Source organism: Pogonomyrmex barbatus, unplaced genomic scaffold (genome assembly GCF_055798465.1).
Source record: "Pogonomyrmex barbatus isolate J1 unplaced genomic scaffold, ASM5579846v1 scaffold1, whole genome shotgun sequence".
Classification (NCBI taxonomy): Eukaryota; Metazoa; Arthropoda; class Insecta; order Hymenoptera; family Formicidae; genus Pogonomyrmex; species Pogonomyrmex barbatus.
Genome location: NW_028297098.1, coordinates 8,431,423 through 8,452,894, shown reverse-complemented (window position 1 = coordinate 8,452,894; position 21,472 = coordinate 8,431,423). Strand labels below are relative to the sequence as shown.

Sequence of the window (21,472 nt, the reverse complement as noted above, 5' to 3'; positions counted from 1 at the left end):
GACAATATTTTGTGTTGAAAATCAAATATGGTATTTTTTTCTGTCATTTTCGCGTGCAACATAAGAAAACGCTCGCGTTCCTCTGTTTGCATTGTTTCGGGCGAGTAATAACGAACATTCGGTAGCGGATCGACATATATTTGATTATCAGCAGTATTAAATAAATAAGGAAAGATACCTTTGTCACAAGTATCCGGTAACCCGAAGACCTTCGGTAATTCTGACAAAGGCATATAATTAATACTGTCGATAAATTTCGTACGATTTGCTAATAAGACCATAATTTTTGTACCGTTCAAAATTATACGAGGTTCTAATCCGGAGTAATTTTCAACAATGTACCGGAGGATAAACTGTGTGTCGAACGATTTCGCATTATGCTATACAAATGATCTGAGTAAAATGTTGTAAGGGTGTATTGCAAATTCGGCAAATTGTTTTACAGGATCCTTCCGAAAAACAAATTCGCGTACTCCACACCAGTCGCAGCGCACCGACAAATTATCTATCTCCGCGCACGAATCGCAAATCTGTTGCGCGACGCAAAAAGTCAAGACGTGAATTTTTATATCGGTTCCCTCAAGCAATTGATTTTGACGCGTCTCAAAATCATAAAACAATGATGTCCCTTTTTGCGTTCTTGTTCAACTGCGTTATTCTGCTCGCTCTCTCTCGTAATTACAGAAGAATCTCCGTCGGACTCAACAGTGGAAGATCTGTCTTCACGAGAGAGAGATTGCATGTAGCAAAGATGATTTAGCGGTTTTTGCGAACTGCAAATTTTACAAAAAGAAACGCCACATTCGTGTCTTTTTATAACCTGTCCGCAATCTTCGCAAAGTCGAATGGTATTACAGACATTCGCCGGAGTTTTTCCGTCATATGACTTTGTCGCGAGATGAAGCATGCGTTTCCACAGAACGAATGTTTGCAAGTCTCACACCTAACAAGTTCTACGATTTCGTGTTGATCACACGGCGACACGTTGTTACATCGAAAACATTTATTTGACATTTATTTGACAAGATCTCCCGGCTCGGCCTGCTTTACCAGACTAAGAGAGCTCCCTCCCCCCGCAGAGATAATATTTCTCCCCCTCCTCGTCCCCGTATTTTCCTCATTTCCCTTTCTCGAAAGAACACGCCGAACTCCTTTTAGCTCCCAATGGAAGGCAATCCCTTTCCGCTCCCATCCCTTCCCCCTCCTCCTTTCTCCTCTCCCCTTCTACCTTTCTTTCAAATCCTCCACCTTCCATCGCCATCAACGATGAATACGCTCATTCTTTTCTACCACCGCTCTTTATTTTTAACTAGGACTTTGATACCTTATATCATATTTTATACGTACTGTTGGATATGCTCACCTGGATCCTTTCGCCCTCTGCCTCGATTCCTCATCTATATCCCCCTCTCCTCTTCTGATCCTCATACGCCTATCACGCTGTCAGGCTCCTCTCTTGATCTTATAAGCTCTACTTTCTCCTCGTTCGACTCTTCATCCCATCACGGCATCTCGTCATATACATCCTTTTCCCTTAATCGAGTCCCAGGGGGTATTGAAAAAACACTGTCGAAGAATCCCAAACAGCGCAACCGCGCTTTCTCTAAATGAGTACGAAAAGACCCAAGCAGCGCGATGGCGTTTGTTTTATTTTATGTCGAGAAATACCAAGCGGCGCGATAGCGTTTTTATAAAATACATCTGTATTATTACATATGCGTACTGTAAATTTATAAATATTTCAAATTTTGTTCGATAAAAATTATTGAAGAGATAACAATGAAATAAAAATTTTTATTTTGTAATGTATTATTGCATTATTATAGTGTTATTCTACCTATTATAAAATGTACTATTTATATTAAAAAGAGCTGTGTGATGTATTTGCGTCAGTAAATCTGACCGCGCGACTTCGACAATCGGTAACGCACCGTCAGTTGTCCACAATGCTCGAAATGTGCTGGGTTCTCTCGACATAAAATCTCAACAGCGCGATCGCGCTGCTTGGGACTCAAACGGTTAAGGTTATTTCTTGGAACTACCGAGGATTGCGCAGCAAGTTGGAGGATCTTAGTTCTTCTTGGCTCATAAAGATCCTGTTGTCTATCTCCCAGAAAACGCTCATTTCCCCATCTACCTCCTGCTACTTCCCTTGCTATGTCTGCTTAAGGATTGATGCTTCTAATTTGTAACGCGGCATTCTCCTAATCCTAATCAAAATAGGCCTGAAATTTTCCACTCTAGAAATTTCCAATTTATCTTATTCTTCCTTGAAGAAATCTCGACACTTCTGCTTCCTTAAATCACGTTAATTTAAATTTTGTAGTTAACGTATGTAAACATTCTAATCAACATACTCCTCCATTTATAATCCAAAAAAATTTTTGAACACAGCTTTTTGATCAAATTCTCTATTTTTACCGGCGATTTCAACGCCCATCATTCTGGCATGACACGCATGATGACCGTGAGGGCAAGATAATTTATCGCTACTTAGAATCTTTCGATCTACATGTGATTAACATGGATTCTTCCACAACAATTTTTCCTTCGCATCTAACGTCTTCTATCCGTGACTTAGCAATTTGCTCTGCCACATTGACACACCTCAATCTATACATTTTCCACCCAGATCCCCTTGGTAGCATTTTCCTATCATCCTATCCTTTAATATCTCTTGTAAACGAAACCAGAAATTCGCATATAAAATCAAATTTAACTTCTCAGAACTGAAGCTTCTCGGACTTGACCTTCAATCCAGAAAACGCGGCCTTACATATATGTACTCCATGCTCCTTGTGGAAGCTTACAATCTAATCATCGACGTTATTAAAGACAGCATCTCTCGCCTCTTTCCATCTAAGTCTCGTCCTCCCGATTCGGTTATATATCGCTTCTCCAAGGAAACCTCTCTCCCTTGGTGGAATGAAGAAATGCCATCTCCTCTCGCTGGCTGGCCACGGCGAACTATCGACACAATCCTACTCTCGAGAACTTCCTCACCCTTAAGCATACTTCAACTCTTTGCAAAAGGGTTCTAAAGAAAAACAAAGCCATGAGATGGAGAATCTTTTGTTCCTCCTTTAATCTCAGAACCCCAACGGCCACACTCTCGGAATTTGATCAAGTACTTCAAGCGTCGCAACGCTCGCTCATTCTCTTTAATCACTTCTGCTTGACCACTCATCTCTTGACTCCTATATCTCAGACATAGTCTTTAAGCTGTGCCAGCCTTCCTGCCTTAATCTAATATGCCCCCCCCCTCCTCTATCTATGAATCCCCTTTGCAATTTCTCTCAACACCTATCTCTGTCAATGAATTTAAAAAAATGCTTTGACTAACTCTAAGACTCGCTCTGTCCCTGACTTCGATTAATTCGATTATTTCATTATCTCCCATCTCTCGGACAGTTTCGTCTCGGTCCTTGTCCATTGCTTTAATGGTTTCTTACTGGATAACTCTTTTTCTGCCTCAAGGGAGCTCTCCTCAGTAATCTTTATTCTTAAGCTGGAGGTGCGGAGATCCGCTCTATCGCCCTTCTTTCTTGCGTGCTGAAGATCATGGAGAAGATTTGCTCAAGATTGTGTTGGCACGTGGAATCAGGTATCTTACTTCCGGACATGCAATTTGGATTCAGACATGTCTTCTAGATCATGTGTAGACAACTTAGTTGTATTCACCAACAACATTTTCATAGGATTCAGTTCGAAAGCCTTCACTCCATGCGTCTTCTTGTATATCGGCAGCGCATTCGACAATGTTATCCCCAGCATCCTTTATGAAGATCTTTTGGAATTGGGCATTCCAGTCCACATTTGTAATTTCGTGTACAATCTCAACAATTAGGAAAAAAGGAAAGAAGGAAAGAAAAATCCATTTCGTAATTAATGGTCAAGTTTCAAATACTTACGTAACTCTAAGATACTCCTCAAGGTTCGATCCTGAGTCTCCTATTCTTTAACATCTACCTGAGAAAGCTACGTACATTAATTGGAGCAAATGTTCGATTTGTTCAATATGCGGATAATATTGCTATCATTTCAACCAATAAACTAGAAGATGCCTTGATCTCTCTGGAAAAGTTGGTGAATCGAATCAATCGATTTCTTCATTCAAGAGGACTAGACACGTCCCTTTTCAAAACGAAGTATTTAATCTTTACTAGGAAAAGGCGCAACTCCCTCCGCACTCTTTTATTCGGCTACGCGGCTCAATCATCCAAGAAGTTAACAACATCAGATTTCTGGGAGTCACGCTTGACTCTAAACTAGATGGTAAATGTCATCTAACCTCTCTTATAAGTAGAGACCGTCAAGTCGCCAACGCTCTTTCCTGCCTAGCTCATACATCCTGGGAGGCTCACGTCTCCTCGATGTTCACCTTGAGCTGCTTTTAGAAATGCGATTGAATATGGTTCCCAATTCTTCAACTGGAACAACACACGTTCTCTTTTCCATGACAAATACCCCCACTTTGCTCGAAGAATAAAAGAGAGAAGCGCAAAGCTCAAGATGAAGAGTCAAGAGAGAAGCGCGCAAAATTTCAAAAACAAGATTCTTCTGAAGAGTAGAACTGGGACTAGAAGTAGCGCCCGGTAACCTGAGGCAGCAGCCCAGGATAGGACAGGAAGTCGCCAGGTGCCCAGAAGTCTTCTCCAAGAAGAAGTTCTTGAACGAAGAAGAATTGTCGGGACGACAATTTTATGAGGAGGGGGGGGGGCAGTGTTGCAGCCGTGCGGTGTTCCGCTCGGCGCTGCCCCCAAGGAATAAATCAATATTAATCAATGAGAGTTTTAAGTGAGGATCGACCCTTTGCAACGCGTCGTTTTATGGTTGTTTTAGTGATTTTCACGGCCAGATTCCGCGGCGGTCGGGCGCGTTTCTGTGTCGGTGTATCGTTGGCTTAATAAAAAGCGTGTTTTTCTTAAAACAGTGTTCTCCTTTCCGGAAGCGAGTACCGCGATCGTGAGAAGCCACGCCGCGAACGTGACAATATATATATATATATTAGGTGTACAAAAAAGTTCTGAACTTTAGATTTCATACAACCCAAATAACAATTTAAATTTTATATATCTTTTTGCGGTTTTAAAGCGTTGACATTTGGCTTTCTAAAATGCCATATGATTTGGCATTTGATGCACATAACCTCAAAAATCAGTGTTCGCGATGGCAATAACAAAAGAACATATTCGATTTTCCATCCACTTCGCGTTTCATCTGAAGAAAAATGCTGCTGAAGCCACTGCAATGATTTGTGCTGCATATGGAGAGAACGCTGTAAGTCATATTACATGTAAAAGATGGTATCAAAAATTTCGCCAAGGAGATTTCAGTCTTGAAGATAAGCCACGTGCTGGATGCCCTCAAAAGATTGAAACGGACGAATTGCAAGCACTGCTGGATATAAACTCTGCGCAAAATGAAAAGGAGCTTGCAGAACAGCTTGGCGTTACGCAGCAAACCATTTCCGTACGTTTACATACGATGGGAAAGGTTCAAAAGGAAGGCAGATGGGTTCCGCATGAATTGTCCGAAGACAACAAAAATCGTCGGCGACACTGCACTCATATTGCTTTCAAAGTTCCGGAAAAAAGATTTTCTGCACAAAATCATTACAGGCGATGAAAAGTGGATTCTTTATGATAATCCTAAACGTAGAAAATCATGGGTTGATCCTGGTCAACCTTCGACATCGACGCCAAAGCCCAATATCCACGCCAAGAAGGTTTTGCTCTGTATCTGGTAGGATTGGAAAGGTGTGTTGTATTACGAGTTATTACAACCGGGTGAAACAATCACGGCAGACCGCTACCAACAACAATTGACCAATTTGAGCGATGCATTAGAAGAAAAGAGGCTATTTATTGGCCAAGGATGTCGTAAAGTAATCTTGCTTCATGACAATGCTCGACCACATGTTGCGAAAGCGACTCAGGATCATATCTTTGCGTGGCTGGGAACTTCTCCCGCACGCGGCGTATAGACATGGCGCCTTCCGATTATCTATTCCGACTATCTATTCCGGTCGCTGATTCGTCATCAGGCTCCGTCGTGGCACACGAGCATCATTTGGCTAATACACATTTCGTGAGATTTGAAGAGATACGAAAATGCATTGATGACTTTATCGCTTCGAAGTCGGTGAGCTTCTATCGTCAAGGAATTCGCAAGCTCGAAAGATGGCAAAAGGTCGTTGATGCAAACGAGGAATATTTCGCTGATTAATATTTTTTTGTTTGTTTTTGAATAAAGATTGAATTTTACAAAAAAAAACTCAGAACTTTTTTGTACACCTAATATACAGGAATTTATAAATATATTTTATATATGTATTATTACGTATATAGAAAGCACTTTCTGTTATAAAGCTTGAATTTGATATGTAATTTGATATAAAGTATAAAATATCTCGTAAACTATTCATTTCTTGGTTTAAACTATAATTTAATACTTTTATGCACAGAATAATGAGATGAATCAATTGGTGAAAAAATGACATATTATAGTGCACCAAAGAACTTTTTGTTGACTTTACAGATTGCAAAATCCTTTTAGGCAATTAAAAAGAATGTGCGTGATCCAACTTATTATCTTTATAATTATATTTGGTGATCTTAGTTTTATAAAAGGATAAGAAGGGAAGGCGTGTGCCACGACGGAGCCTGATGACGAATCAGTCGTAAAAATCCGAAATTTTGCGAAAAATATCACCTCAGCCAGGAATCGAACTTGGATCTCCTGCTTACTGGGCAGGCATCTCATTTTTTCGACTACATATATTTATCGTAAATAACGTGTTTAGAATAATACGTCAACAATTCAATGACACACACACACACACACACACACACACACACACACACACACACACACACACATTACGATATACATATATACGAGAGTAGTCTGAAAAGTTTTGAGCCTAACATAGAAACAAGTATTTTTTCGGTCAAATATAGTTTTATTTTTCAACATAATTTCCTTTTAAGTCGATACACTTTTCCTATCGATATTTTAACCTCTTTAACCCCTTCAAATAGTAGCTATTTGCTCCGCATCTTGCTCCGCAAAATAGGCGTTTACGTATGCGATGACCTCCTCGTTCGATGAAAATCTCTGTCCTCCAAGCGAAACTTTAAGCTTAGGAAACAGGAAAAAGTCGCTGGGGGCCAGATCTGGTGGATGGTTAACCAATTCGAAGTGTAGTTCGTGAATTTTGGCCATGGCGACCGCCGAAGTGTGAGCAGGTGCGTTGTCTTGATAGAACAGCACTTTCTTCTTCTTCAAATGTGGCCGTTTTTTTGCAATTTCTGCCTTCAACTTATCAAGTAATGATGCGTAATACGCTCCCGTTATTGTTTTACTTTTTTCAAGATAGTCGATACACACAATTCCGTGACTATCCCAAAAAGCAGTCGCCATTATCTCCCCAGCTGAACCGTCTTCACCTTTTTCGGAGCAGGTTCACCCTTTGCAGTCCACTGTTTTGACTGTTCTTTTGTCTCTAGAGTGTAGTGGTGGATCCAAGTTTCATCTACAGTTATGAATCGACGCAAAAAATCTGACTCGTTTCGTTTGAATCACTCCAACAGAGCCTTGGAAATGTTCATTCGAATTCATTTTTGATCCAAAATGAGCAAGCGGCACCCAACGCGCGGATAGCTTGCGCATATCCAATTCTTTAGTCAATATATGACAAACGCGTTCTTTCGATATGCCCATAGCCTCTGCTATCTCTTTAACCTTGATTCAACGGTCGTCCAGTACCATTTGGTGAACATTCGATGTTATCAGCGGTGGTCGCAGTTTTTGGCCGTCCCGAACGCTCATCATCAGCCAAACTGGTACGATCACGTTTAAATTCAGTTGCCCATCTTTTTACGGTGGCAAATGATGGGGCAGAATCCCCGTAAACAGCGTCCAACTCGATTTTAATTTGCGCATGCGTATTGCCTTTCAAATATAAGAATTTAATCACGGCACGATATTCAATTTTTTCCATTTTTACAAAAACACTGACATCGACTGACACAAACGACTGTCAAACAACAACTAGCGTCTAAAATGGCTGAAATTTTCACAAAAGTCTTTCAAAGCATATACTATTGTAGTACTAGAATGGATTTGAGTAACGTCATCTTCATGTTAAGGCAAAACTTTTCAGACTACCCACGTACATGAATACTCTCGAATCCCCACGACCGGTACTTCAAAAAGATGATGGTCTTATTCTTTCGATGGATGCAGGTCGAACCGCGGCGGCAACACTCTCCAACACCACTCTCATCCCTGAGAAATGTTTGATTTAATAAGAAAATATAAGTGTTTGCTTAATTTCGGCTCAACTGATTATATGTTTGTGTTCACGCTATGCTATTGATATAAAAGTTTTACAGCTCCACATGTACAAAATGATATAGTTCCGCAGTTCGGTTTAAAGAACAATACCGAGCTTGTAAAATTACAATCTAAAGCCTAACAGAAAAGATCTATGCATTAACAGTCTGCGTATAACAATTTCTCATTTCGACAATCGTCCGTCTTTCTTTTCGTGTACTCATCCTTGTCTTTTATCAGAATTAAAGCCTGGTCACGAAAAAACCATTTTTGATTGGTCCACCATCTTTTGACTATTCCCACTTATTTTCAAATACATTAACTACATTAATCTTAAATTGTAATATTATACTTTAAAAACATAAGCGTTTTAAAGGTAATAAAATGTGTATATTTATAAAACTTTATTTTACATAATTACCAATATATTAATATTACTAATATTACCAATTTATTAATATTTATCATATTTATTAATATATTTTCTTTAATTTTAACGATTTTAAATTTATTATTTATTTATTTATTTATCTTTTTATTTATCTTTTTTTTCGCTATTTATCTTTTTCACCACAAGAGCAAAAATTAATATAATATACTACTGTTACACTATAATATTTTTAACTTTTTGATACACAATTGTCAAAATGATCCTCTGTGAAATCAATACAATGACAGCTATTCACAAAGTTGAGAGAACCTATCCCGGGAAAGCGTCAATAATAAACTTCGAGGAAATTTCGAGAGATGCAAATATCGATGTCATGCCTTTTTTTAGAAAGGATTATTATACATATTTATTATTATTATAAACAAACTTTATTACAATATAAAATAAAATTTAACAATAAGTAAAAAAGTAAACATCCATCCATTTTTTATATTGATTTTTATTGATATTTTATATTGATTTTTATATTGATTTATCACAATTAATTAATTTATGACTATTTTACAATTTTAGTATCTCTATTATTTAATATATTATCATGCTTTCCATGTGTTTAATATACAATACACTTGAATTAATGCATATGCAAAGTAAAAAATATCGCTAGCAAAACACGTTATTGGTTAAAGTAAGATAATGTATATTTCTTTCTCTCTTCTAGGATTTAGCCAAAACATGGCGGATCAGAGTCGTGACGAGTCTCTGATTGTAGTGTCTCTAACCAGAATCAGATTGCAATGCCTTCTACCATAAAATCACGGCGTTGCAATCTGATTCTGATGAAAGACAAGAAAAGTATACGAAAAGAAAAATGATGGAAAAATGATGTCGTCGAAATGAGAAATTATTATACGCATACTATTGATGCATAAATTTTTTTTGTCAGACTTTGGATTGTAATTTTACAAACTCAGTATTGTTCTTTAAAGTAATCCGAAGTGCGGAACTATATCATTTTGTACATACAAAAGCTGCAAAACTTTTATATTCATTGAAATAAGACATCGTGTTTCTCCCTTGCATAATGTGTAAGGCATGAAAGAATGGACCAATCAAAGTCCTTCATTTTCATTCTTTTCGAACAGTGCTGATAATAAAAATGAGAAGTGTCCATTTCGATAAAATAAAGAATAAAAGTTTCTATTTGAACGGTTTCGGTAATAAAAAAAAATCAGACGCATCCGTTCAAATGGCACTGATAAAATTAATAACAGATGCATCTATTCAGAAGGTATTGAGGTTTTGTATTAAAAATCAAAAACGTCTGTTCAGATGGTATGATGATTATAAATGTAAAAGTTCTAAACTAGATACAGACAAAGATATATTGGATGCGTTCTCACGGAAGTGGGTGATGGAGGGGCCCATTCTGTAATTTTTATTTAAAAACTACATAAATGAGACACGTACACAAAAGACAAGACGTACATATGCACTCGATGTCTCAACTACTGGGAGAAGAGAAAAGTATTATCTTATTATCTCACGCTCGCGACACGTGTGAGAAGAAGAAAGAAATATTATCGTATCTTTTATGCATTAGTGTCGGTCCAATAGGTGATTTAAGCTTTAAGAAGTAAGAAATTGATCAATTATAATCGAATATGAAAAGAATACTCGACTATGATTAGTCAATTTCTTATGGCTTAAAGATTAAATACTTATTGTGGACCGACACTTATGCGCCGGTCCAGGTCTCAGTGCGATGGTCCAGCGTCTATGTCTCTTGATTATCATTCACTATTGCTAACGTAGTATAGTGAATTGAAAAGAATAAACAGACATTAACAATGCATGAAGAGAAACAAAAATCGTTATATACAATCGTACATAATTTTGTATATAAAAATTATAATTGTGTAATAAATAAGAATGTAGGAAATGTAGGAATGTAGGAAATTATTTTTTCAGTATAAATGTATAATATATATTCCGAAAATCTCTAAGAAATTCATAGTTTTGAATAATTAATTACAATTTCGACAAGACATTTATTAAATGATAAATGAAATAATCAAATTATATTATTTCTTCTTTCTCTCTCCTTTTTATTTGATATAAGCAAAAATATAACGTAACTTGTTGAATTTGTAATTAATTATCCGAAATATAGTAACTTTTCCATTTCTAAGAGTCGAAATATATACAATAGATTGTAATAAGAAAGATTGTAATAAGAAAATAATTTCGTAATTATTCTCACTCATTTATTAGACTCTTCAGTTATTATCTTAACAGCATGGATATATTCTGAGTACATACTGAGCAGTCCGTATATTGCGAGCATCTCAGTACATTCTCATATGTACTGCTATCAACTGAGTACGTACTACAATCCTATGTCTGCGGCACCATCTATTGTAGAATTTCGTCGTGAATGTCGCGAATGGAAACAGTTGAAAATAACGTATGAAAACGAGAGATTTTAATATATTACACACACACAAACACACACACACACACACCCCACACACACACACACACACACACACACACACACACACACACAAAACCAAGCGCGTGCGCTCACGTATTGAAATAGGATAGGTTAGATTAGGTTAATAATTTGTGTATTTGAATACGTTTATAGAAATTTGAGTATATACATTTTTTATTAAATTATCAATTACAAATTTATAAAATATTTATAAATATTATAAAAAATATTATAAAAAAATTTTATTTATCTGAAATAAAATTTAAGAACGTAGATTAAATATAAAATATTAGAGTTAGATAGAAATGTTTAATAATATTTTTGATTTATATTAATATAATTTAAATTAAAATAATACCAAAATTATGATAGAAGATATTATTAATTATTAAAATAATATAAATATAAAATATATATTATATATATATATATATAATAAATATATATATATATATATATATATATATATATATATATATATAATAAATCAAGAACAAAAATTTTTAGAATTATTAGACTACTTATTAGATTACTATTAGAATTATGTCGTGAATACAACGATGTATTCCATTTAGAAGGCGATACATTAATGTGCACAACAAAAATAAAGCATGAAATATCAGTGCAAATTCAGCATCGATAAACGTACGTCCTTACCGTTTACCCGAAAAACATAAAAATGAAGTAAATAAACAAATCCAAAAGATGCTAGCAGGATATTATCAGTCAATGGAACGCACCACTAGTCGTGCCGAAAAAAACGAACGTTTCAGATAAAACAAAATTACGGATTGTGATTGATTTTAGAAAACTGAATGATCTCATAATAGGAGACTCATTCTCGTTGCCCAACATAACGGATATATTTGATCAGCGCTGGGCAACGCGAAGTATTTCACGATATTAGATCTCGCATCAGGTTACCACCAGATACTAATGACGGAGCAAGATAAAAATAAAATCGCATTCTCTACACTGTATGGCCATTATGAATTTAATAGAATGCCGTTTGGTTTAAAAACCTGCGACATTTCAACGCCTAATGAATTCAATTCTAACGGGCTTACAAGAGATTAAATGTCTAGTTTATCTCGATGATATCGTAACATACGGTCCCAGCCTTAAAGAACATAATAAAAAATTATAATTAGTCTTTCGAAAATTAAGAGAAAACAATCTAAAGCTCCAACCAGACAAGTACGAATTCCTACGGAAAGAAGTAGTCTATTTACGACATATAATTACAGAAAATGAATTTTGTCGGATCCATTAAAATTAGACGTAGTAAAAACCTTTCTTACCTTCAAAAAGATAAAGGACGTGCAAGCGTTCATTGGACTAGCCGGTTACTACAGAAAATTTATTGAAGATTTCTCGCAAATGGCAAAGCCATTAACAAAACTTACAAAAAAAGGAAAGAAATTTGAGTGATCCACAGCAAAACATTTGATATTGAAAGATATCTATTAGATTCGGAAAAAATTAACGGAGACCGACTGGATTTGAACTCGGGATCCCTCGTCGACCAATCCGACACTTAGTCTGCACGACCACGACGGCTCCTCTCTGTTAGCTGTTTATATTCCGAATCTCTTTCATGACCGCTTACGGTCGTCTAATTCTTACAGTTCGGCCATTCTGGTATTACATTCGTCCCGAATGTACCGAGTCTTCCTCTGTCGGATTTTTATCCGAAACTTGGAGCTTCTGCTCCCGACTTTCGATCACTTTCTTGAACGACCGACACGACTCCTTTGGAGTACTACTCCGCGACTTTTTTCCCGTTCATTTCTCTTGAACGACCGACACGACTTTGGAGTACTACCCCCGACTTTTTCCGTTCACTTTTGAACGATCGACTTGTCAGGTAACATAGGCTGAATCTTCTCTGAGGTAACATAGGCTGAATCCCACTTCTGAGATTGAAAGATATCTATTAGATTCGGAAAAAATTAACGGAGACCGACTGGATTTGAACTCGGGATCCCTCGTCTACCAATCCGACACTTAGTCTGCACGACCACGACGGCTTCTCTCTGTTAGCTGTTTATATTCCGAATCTCTTTCATGACCGCTTACGGTCGTCTAATTCTTACAATATGATAAAAGACGGCCTGTATTAAGATATCCCAACTTTAAAAAAGAATTTTTCCACAAATGCGTCGGACTATGCAATAGGAACCATGCTATCGCAAAGCGAAGTAGATCAGAATCACCCCGTCGCGTACGCCAGCCGCGAGCGGAACAAAATTATAACATTACAGAAAAGGAATTATTAGCAATTATATGGACAGTCAAACATTTTAGACCATATTTATATGGAACTAAATTTAAAATCATTACAGATCATAAATTGTTAATATGGTTATTTAACGTTACGTTACTCCTGACCGACACGCCGACTAAACCTTTTGAGAAATGCGCATTAGATATAGTAGGACCACTATCGATCAAATGGAAACAAATATGTGTTAACATTCCACGATACAAAATTCAGCAAAGAAATACCAGTACAAAACCGAAGCGGCAACAATTGCGAAGGAATTTGTAAAAAACATCGTATTAGAATACGGAATTCCAGATAAAATCTTGACCGACAAGGAACAAATTTCACCAGCGAACTATTCAAATATGTGTAAATTATTAAAAACAAAAATTACAAACGACGGTCTACCGGAAATTTATTCGGAAATAAATGGAGCCCTTAAAAGATCACACCGGACATTAACTAAATATTTACGACATTATATTAATGAGGAACAAACGGATTGGAACGAGTGGATCCCGTATGCGATGTTCGCCTATAATACAACCCCGCATACCGCCACTAGTTTCACGCCGTTTGAACTAATCTACGGGCACCAAGCACCGTTATCGACGGCCTTAACTAGCTAAACTAAATCTTCATATTCGTATTGTGGCGGTCACCGCCACTCTGGCCCAGCGACGAGCGCGCTGGCGCGCGCCGCCGCGCTGCCACGCGCCGACATCGTGGGCCCGCGCACGATGAGAGTGATCCACGCGCTCGCCACGAGATGGCCAACCGGTCAATCAGCTACTCGTGCGCGGAAAACCACACTACCGCTATATAAGAGCGGCTAGCACCATCGATCGGCACTACCCCTCAATGCGCTCTGGGGCCCGTACACGGCTTAAGAAGCGCTGAGGTCCGACCGCTTGCGGTCAATTACACGGCCTTTTTTGCGGCTGGCGTTACCGACCACTCATAGGTCGTACTCTCCTCGGTGGCCGTTCACGCCATAGAGGGACTCCTCACCCTCCGACGCGGTCGTTCACGCCGTGCCTCCTCTCGCCGAACTCTCCTCAGCGGCCGTACACGCCGTTGAGCGGGACTCCCGGCATCCCTGCCGAGAGGCAACTGGACGAGCCACTGCCGCCGACTCCGGAGGAAGGCCACGCCGCGGAGACGACGCAGGAGTACGCCAGCCAAGGACCAGACTCCGCCACCACGTCGCAGCCACCTCTGCACAGTCGCCGACCTCGCAGCCGCATCCGCCCGTGCCCTAGCAGCCTGCTGGCCGCCATCACCGCGGGGAGGCCTACTCCCGCCGCCAGGACCGGCACAGAGCGGACAGACTTCTCGGCTGGGAGGACGACGAGACGGCCAGGCACCGACGCATCCCGGAACACCGGCGACACCGCGCCGACCAGAGCCCGCGCTACCAACGCGGAGGAGCGACCATCGCCCCACGGCCTCTGGGCGAGAACGATTAGTCGAATTGTTTGGCGCCCTCTCGACTTCCTCCTCATCCGCAGATAGCCACACGTCCGGGCCAGCATCACGGACACCACCGCGTCCAAGCGCAGCTCCGCGGAATTGCCCGCCTACGCCGGGCCGCAACATCCACTTTCCGGCCCGCAGGGACGCACGCAGCGAACCAACTACCCCGCAACGGGCGAGGTTCTCGCCACAGATTGCGGCGCATCGCTGCCCGCCTGTTCCAGGCTTCACTGGACTACGCCCAGAGCCCACTAGCAGTCCGTGGCGCCTTATACCATTGGACCTGGGGAGTATCACACGGGGAACGCCCCGCTGAGACCACCGGCAGCCTTCGTTCCACGCCGCCTCTCAGACCGAGGCCTCGCCATCCGTCGGAAACGCACTGACGACCCGTGCCAGGACTACTCACCACGGCGGGGCTGGTGCCCGCGAGAGAAGAGCGCAGCGATACCGAGAGGAACCTCGCGGAGGCACATCATACACACGGGGGACACAGACCCCCACGCCACGCTCCTAATGTTCACGACATCCTTCTTTGTATTTTTTAAGAATATAAAAATGTACTTGTGAGATTTGCCTTATTTTGGGAACCAGCACGACAAACCTTCCTTTCCCTGTCGCCCATTCCGCTTTGCACACACGAAAGCAGACAGCAGACTGGTTGCGCCGGAACCACATCAGATGCTCAACGACTACATTGGTGGACACACGAACCACCACATTGGTGTACAACCACAACACCATAGTATGATAACTACACGCAAGAATCCGAACTGTCAATCAAATCGCGAAGCACATGGCAGAAAAAGAAAAAAAAACGAAGGAACATTACGACAGAAAAACGAAAATACGTACATTCAAAGTAAGAGATAAAGTCCTACGATGAAACAGTTTGACGAAAGTGATCGAAAAAACTAGACGCAATATAGATAGGACTCTACGTAATATTAGAAAAAATAGGTGACGTAAATTATAAAATAAAGATGGGCCGCCGAACAATAAATGTACACGCGAATCGAATAAAAGCGTTCATCGAGAATTTAAAAAAAATAGAATAAAAGCGCAATATAAAGTAAAAAAATATAATAAAAAGTAAAAAAGTAGGACAGAAAAATTACCGACAGAAAAATTCATATAGCAGATCCATATACAGATGATAGTTCCCAATAATAAACTATATACTAAACTATATTAAAACTATATACTAAAAACTATATATACTATATATAACTATATATAACTATATATAACTAGAAATAAAGTAACAACTAGTATATACTATACTAAGAAACTGCAGCACTACATTAAAAATTAAAAGTCAAATGCCTCATTTTCCGAGAACTATCCGGCGAGGGTGGGCCACTCGTCCTTGTCTAAATCGCTGGCCGGGATCCTTCAATGGATCGTCCGCCAAGTCATCCTCTGCGTCCACAGAGAAAAAAACAGTAACTCATACAGTTCGACATGGTAATTCAATAATCTCGGCATCCGGGTCATTCGGAATATATAAAATACAGTTCTCATCTATCTGAAACACGTCATCGTTATAAAAAGTTTGTATAATAAACATCCACTCCCGCACGCGATTATAAAACCCACGATTCGTGAAAGCGTTTAAAAAATTCCAACTCCGGATTGTCACCCTCGGGGATGACGAGATCCATCTCAGGTGACATTTCGCGATTGGAGGTTCATGCATAATTAAAACTAAACAAAATAATATCGAAAACGGATTAATAAATCAACAAGAAATTTTGCGTGATGTTTTTCTTATAAATAATATTGTAAAAGTAATTAATAGTGACACTCGTATGTATATATAATTAATACAACAGAAAAGAATTAAACATTGAGATATCCGTAATGAATGTAGGTATAAAGCCAGTGTTAATGTTGACACGAGAAGGATAACCCTACATACTTAATAGATTCAGTTATCTCAAATAATTTAACGGATAGATTGAAAACATTAAAAGAAAAATTTATGATTAGATCACTTAAATAAAGAAAAAAAGCTCTCTATATTACCAATTATCGAAAATTACAATGACATAAATTTCGGGAGATAAACTAAAAGGTACAAATAGAATTGCACATTCCATTTTTACAGATAACTTTCCGATAGTTGTAAAGCAATATAGATATCCTCCTGTTCATAAAGAGAAAATAAAATAACAAGTTATTAAACTACTCGATCAAGATATTATTCAACCATCTCTTTCTCCGTTTAATTCTCTGTTAGTTTGGATAGTGCCGAAAAAACCCGACCGATTGTAATAAAAGATGGAGATTAGTAATAGATTTCCGTAAACTAAATGAAAGAAAAAACAGTCGGGGACACATATCCTTTGCTAAATATAACGGACATTCTTGATTAGCTAGGTAAAGCTAGATACTTCTCATGTTTTGACTTATCTTCGAGTTTTCATCAAATTCTTATGAATCCAAAACTCAATAAAAACAGCTTTCAGTATACGATCATTATGAAAAAATGTCCTTCGGACTGAAGAATGCCGCGGCATTTCAAAAACTAATGGATAACGTTTTAACGTTTGCAAGGAAACATTTGCTTCGTTTATTTAGACGACATCGTCATCTATGCGGAATCATTAAAAGAACATACAAAAAAACTTATTCAATTCTTTGAATGATTAAGAGAAATCGGTCTTAGTTTACAATCGGACAAATGCTTTTTCAAAAAAGAATTGCTTTATTTGGATCATATAATTTCTGAAAATGGCGTGAAACCTAACTCAGAAAAAATAAAGGCTGTAAAAGAATATCCTGTCCCGAAAAATCATAAAGAGCTTAGATAGTTTTTAGATCTTGTAGGATATTATCGACGTTTTATTAAAAATTTTAGTACAATTACCCAACTTTTTACATCACTTTTTAAAAAAAATATACCGTTCAAATGGGAAATGCAATAACAAATAAATTTTGAAAAAAATCAAAGAATTATTGTCGAACGAACCTATATTATAATATCCAGATTTTAGTAAGGAATTTATATGAACTACAGACGCGAGCAATGAAGGAATCGACGCGGTTCTATCACAGGGTAAAATCGGATACGATCTTCCTATTATATATGCTTATGCTTCCCAGACAACAAAGCAGAACGTAATTACGATATCATAGAAAAAGAACTCTTAATCATTGTGTGGGCTACAAAATACTTTCGACCATATTTATATCGCCAAAAAATTTAAAATAATAACCGACCATAAACCACTAATTTGGCTTTTTAACGTTAAAGATCCATTATCTCGTTTAATGCGGTGGAGACTAAAATTAGAAGAATATGACTACGAAATTTTATATAAAAAAGGAAAACAAAACACTAACGCAAATGCTCTTTCTAGAATACCGCAAATATCAGTCTTACAAAGTAAAGCTTCGAGTAGCAATCATGTAAATCCTAGTCACAGTTTATTTTTACAACATTAAACGATTATGGAAAATAGATAATATAATTCCTCAGACTTCAAGCAATATAAAAGAATTATTAGTAAAAGAAGCAATCCCTTCCCCGAAAATTAAAATTACATTATCTAAAATTGACGGAAACAAAGTAGAAAATATAACGAAAATAAGGAAATATTAACGAAATTAAAAAGAAACGCTCAACCGAAATATATCTTATTATGCGAGAAAATAAACAAGCATCTATAAATCTAAAAACTATATTCAAATGTTTAATTAAATTAAAAGAATATGCTATCTCTTATAATCAAACGATAATATCAATAGCCCCAATAGGAGATATTACAAATAAAAAAAATCACTCAAATGATTAAATGTATATTCAAAGACACAGCAATCAAAATATTCTTATTAAAACCCGTACCTAAAGAAATCACTGATCCGAATACAAAATAAGATATACTTAAAGAATTGCATAATTAAAAAATTGATGATCATAAAGGCATTACGAAAACGTTAAAACGAATTCAATAATATTATTCATGGGATGGCATGAAACAAGATATTAAAAACTATATAAAAGCTTATCACGATTGCCAAAAACAAAAATTAGTCCGCGAAAAGACAAAGGCTCCTATGTTAATTACAGATACGCCAAGCGAAGCATTTCAAAAAGTTGCGATAGACATTGTAAAACCTCTACCGGAAACAGAAATTGGGAATAAATATATATTAACGACGTAAAATCAATTGACAAAGCTTTACACAGCATATCCATTATCAGATACTATAACTGTAGCTAATATAATAATTAATAAATTTATTTATATTTTTGGTTCACTGCAGAATTGTTATCCGATCAAGGTAATAATATATATAATATCTGGAGAAATAATGAAAGAAGTTGCTAGAATTTTTAAAATAAAACAAATCAATACTAACGTTTATCATCCACAATCAAATGGATCATTAGAACGTTCTCATCATGTATTAGCCGAATACTTAAAACTTTATATTAATGAGCATCAAAATAATTGAGTTTCTAGACGCTGCAATGTTTTCATATAATATTTCGTATCATGAAAGTACAAAGATATGAATTAATATCCCTCCCTCCCCCCTTATAAAGGGGGAATTACAACGTTTAGAATGTAAAGTAGCAAGTTTAAAAATTAATAGAGAAACCGTTAACGATTTAATAGAACGAGCCGATGATGTAAATGAATTCAAACATAGATCCAAACGAGGCGTTTTTTATTTTGTTGGTCAAATAGCGAAAATTCTTTTTGGTACACTAAATTCATCCGATGCTGATCATTATAATGAACAAATAGATCTAGTATATAATAACTCACAATTAACGAATCTATATAAAAAACAAATAAGTATTATTCAATCTGCAATTGATACTTTTTCGGATGCTTTTACGGCAAATAAACAGAAATTTAAGGAAATAAATTTTAACTTAAATACATTTAATAAAGAAATTTTGAAAAACACAAAAACGTTATCTGATGTACAGATATCAAAATTAATTCATATTTCATAGAATGTTCAGAAATGATGCTTGAATACAAATTAGAATTAGAAATATTAACAGATGCCATATTACTAGCACGTCGAGGCTTGATTCATCCAAAAATATTTTCACCAAAAGAATTGTTCGATAATTTAAAAGTAACTCAATATGCATTAGATGATAAGCGATTGCCTGTAGCCTTAAAACCTAATGAATTTACTAGATGAATTTGGTAGATGTTAGCGACATCTAGCGTATTTTATAAAAATCATCGTTTAATTTATGTAATAGAAATGTCGTTAATTGAATAAAAAGATTTCGCTTTATATTACACAATCCCACTCAAGTAGAATGAGAGGGGTATTTATGCATTCATAAATCCAATTTATACTTATTTAGGTCTTAGATCCGATAAACAACTGTATACTCATTTAACAGAACATGATGTATCTAAATGTAAAAAGATTAATAATGTAATGATTTGTAAACAAACGGATTTATTATATCAAATTTCATCGATTCATAACTGCGAATCGGAATTATTAAAATCTGCTAGATTAGAAAGTATATTAAAAAAATGCGATAGTCCGAGTAATGAAAATTCACAATACAATTTGGTATCAGTTAAAAGCTATAAATTCATGGTTATATACTGCCCCTCGAAACGAAACTCTTCATATTTTATGCGAGGATAACAAACCGCGATAAACTTTCCAAATTATTTTCCACTGGACTTATTAAATTATCAGCGAATTGCGGTGTCATTTCAGACAATGCTCTGTTACGTAGTCGAAAAACGGGAATTATTAATACAATTGAGAAAGATCTAATGTTAAACTTAATACGAGCAAATTATGCGAAAACCTTAAGAAACATAATGTATTTCAGATCTCTCTTTATTAAATATTGGCAAGACTCCTAATTTAGATGTCCATTTGTTAAAAACAGCAAGCACTGCTTTAGACGAAATTTATAGAGAAGCGGAAGAATTAGGTAAACATCATCGTACAGAAACATTTTATCGAAAAGTAACTGGATAGTTTTATTATATATTATATATTAGTATCGGTCTAATTATTCTATATATTATATAATAGGGAAATGTTCATTAATAAGCAAATTTATTCACATTGTTGCGTACCAAAAAAAGATTGTACTCAATATTTCTACAAATGTTTCAATAATAATGTTAACACCCGCTATCAACAAAATAATATTTGGCAGGTAGTTACATTTATCTCGATACCTACCGAAGATAATGAACTCCCAAGATAGTATAATTTTAGAATTCAAAAGAAATACGGAGACACTCCGATCTCGTTCTCGTAATGATCGATTCTCAAATTTAATTTAACGTTAATTGTAAGCGACGTACATATATAAGTAATATTTGCATATGATTACATTAAACTACTAAATAATTAACTTCTTTTGCGTATGTATCAATATGTTATGATAACCTTAGAATTAAATTACCGTATTGTCATATTCGGAATATTATTATTAAGTTATACAAATTGATTATAATATGATTGATTACATCTGCAAAACTCGAAT

General features: G+C 36.8%; 1 protein-coding gene across 1 annotated transcript in view; it reads right to left on the bottom strand.

The window, feature by feature from the left end:
- Positions 1-16,084: 16,084 nt before the first annotated feature.
- Positions 16,085-21,472, bottom strand: part of LOC105428574 (BRISC complex subunit FAM175B) — a 29,484-nt gene continuing 24,096 nt past the window's right edge. The window contains exon 8 of the mRNA XM_089079736.1: positions 16,085-16,392. Coding sequence (XP_088935862.1) covers positions 16,386-16,392 — 7 coding nt within the window. The 3' untranslated portion in view covers positions 16,085-16,385. The remainder of the gene's footprint in view (positions 16,393-21,472) is intronic.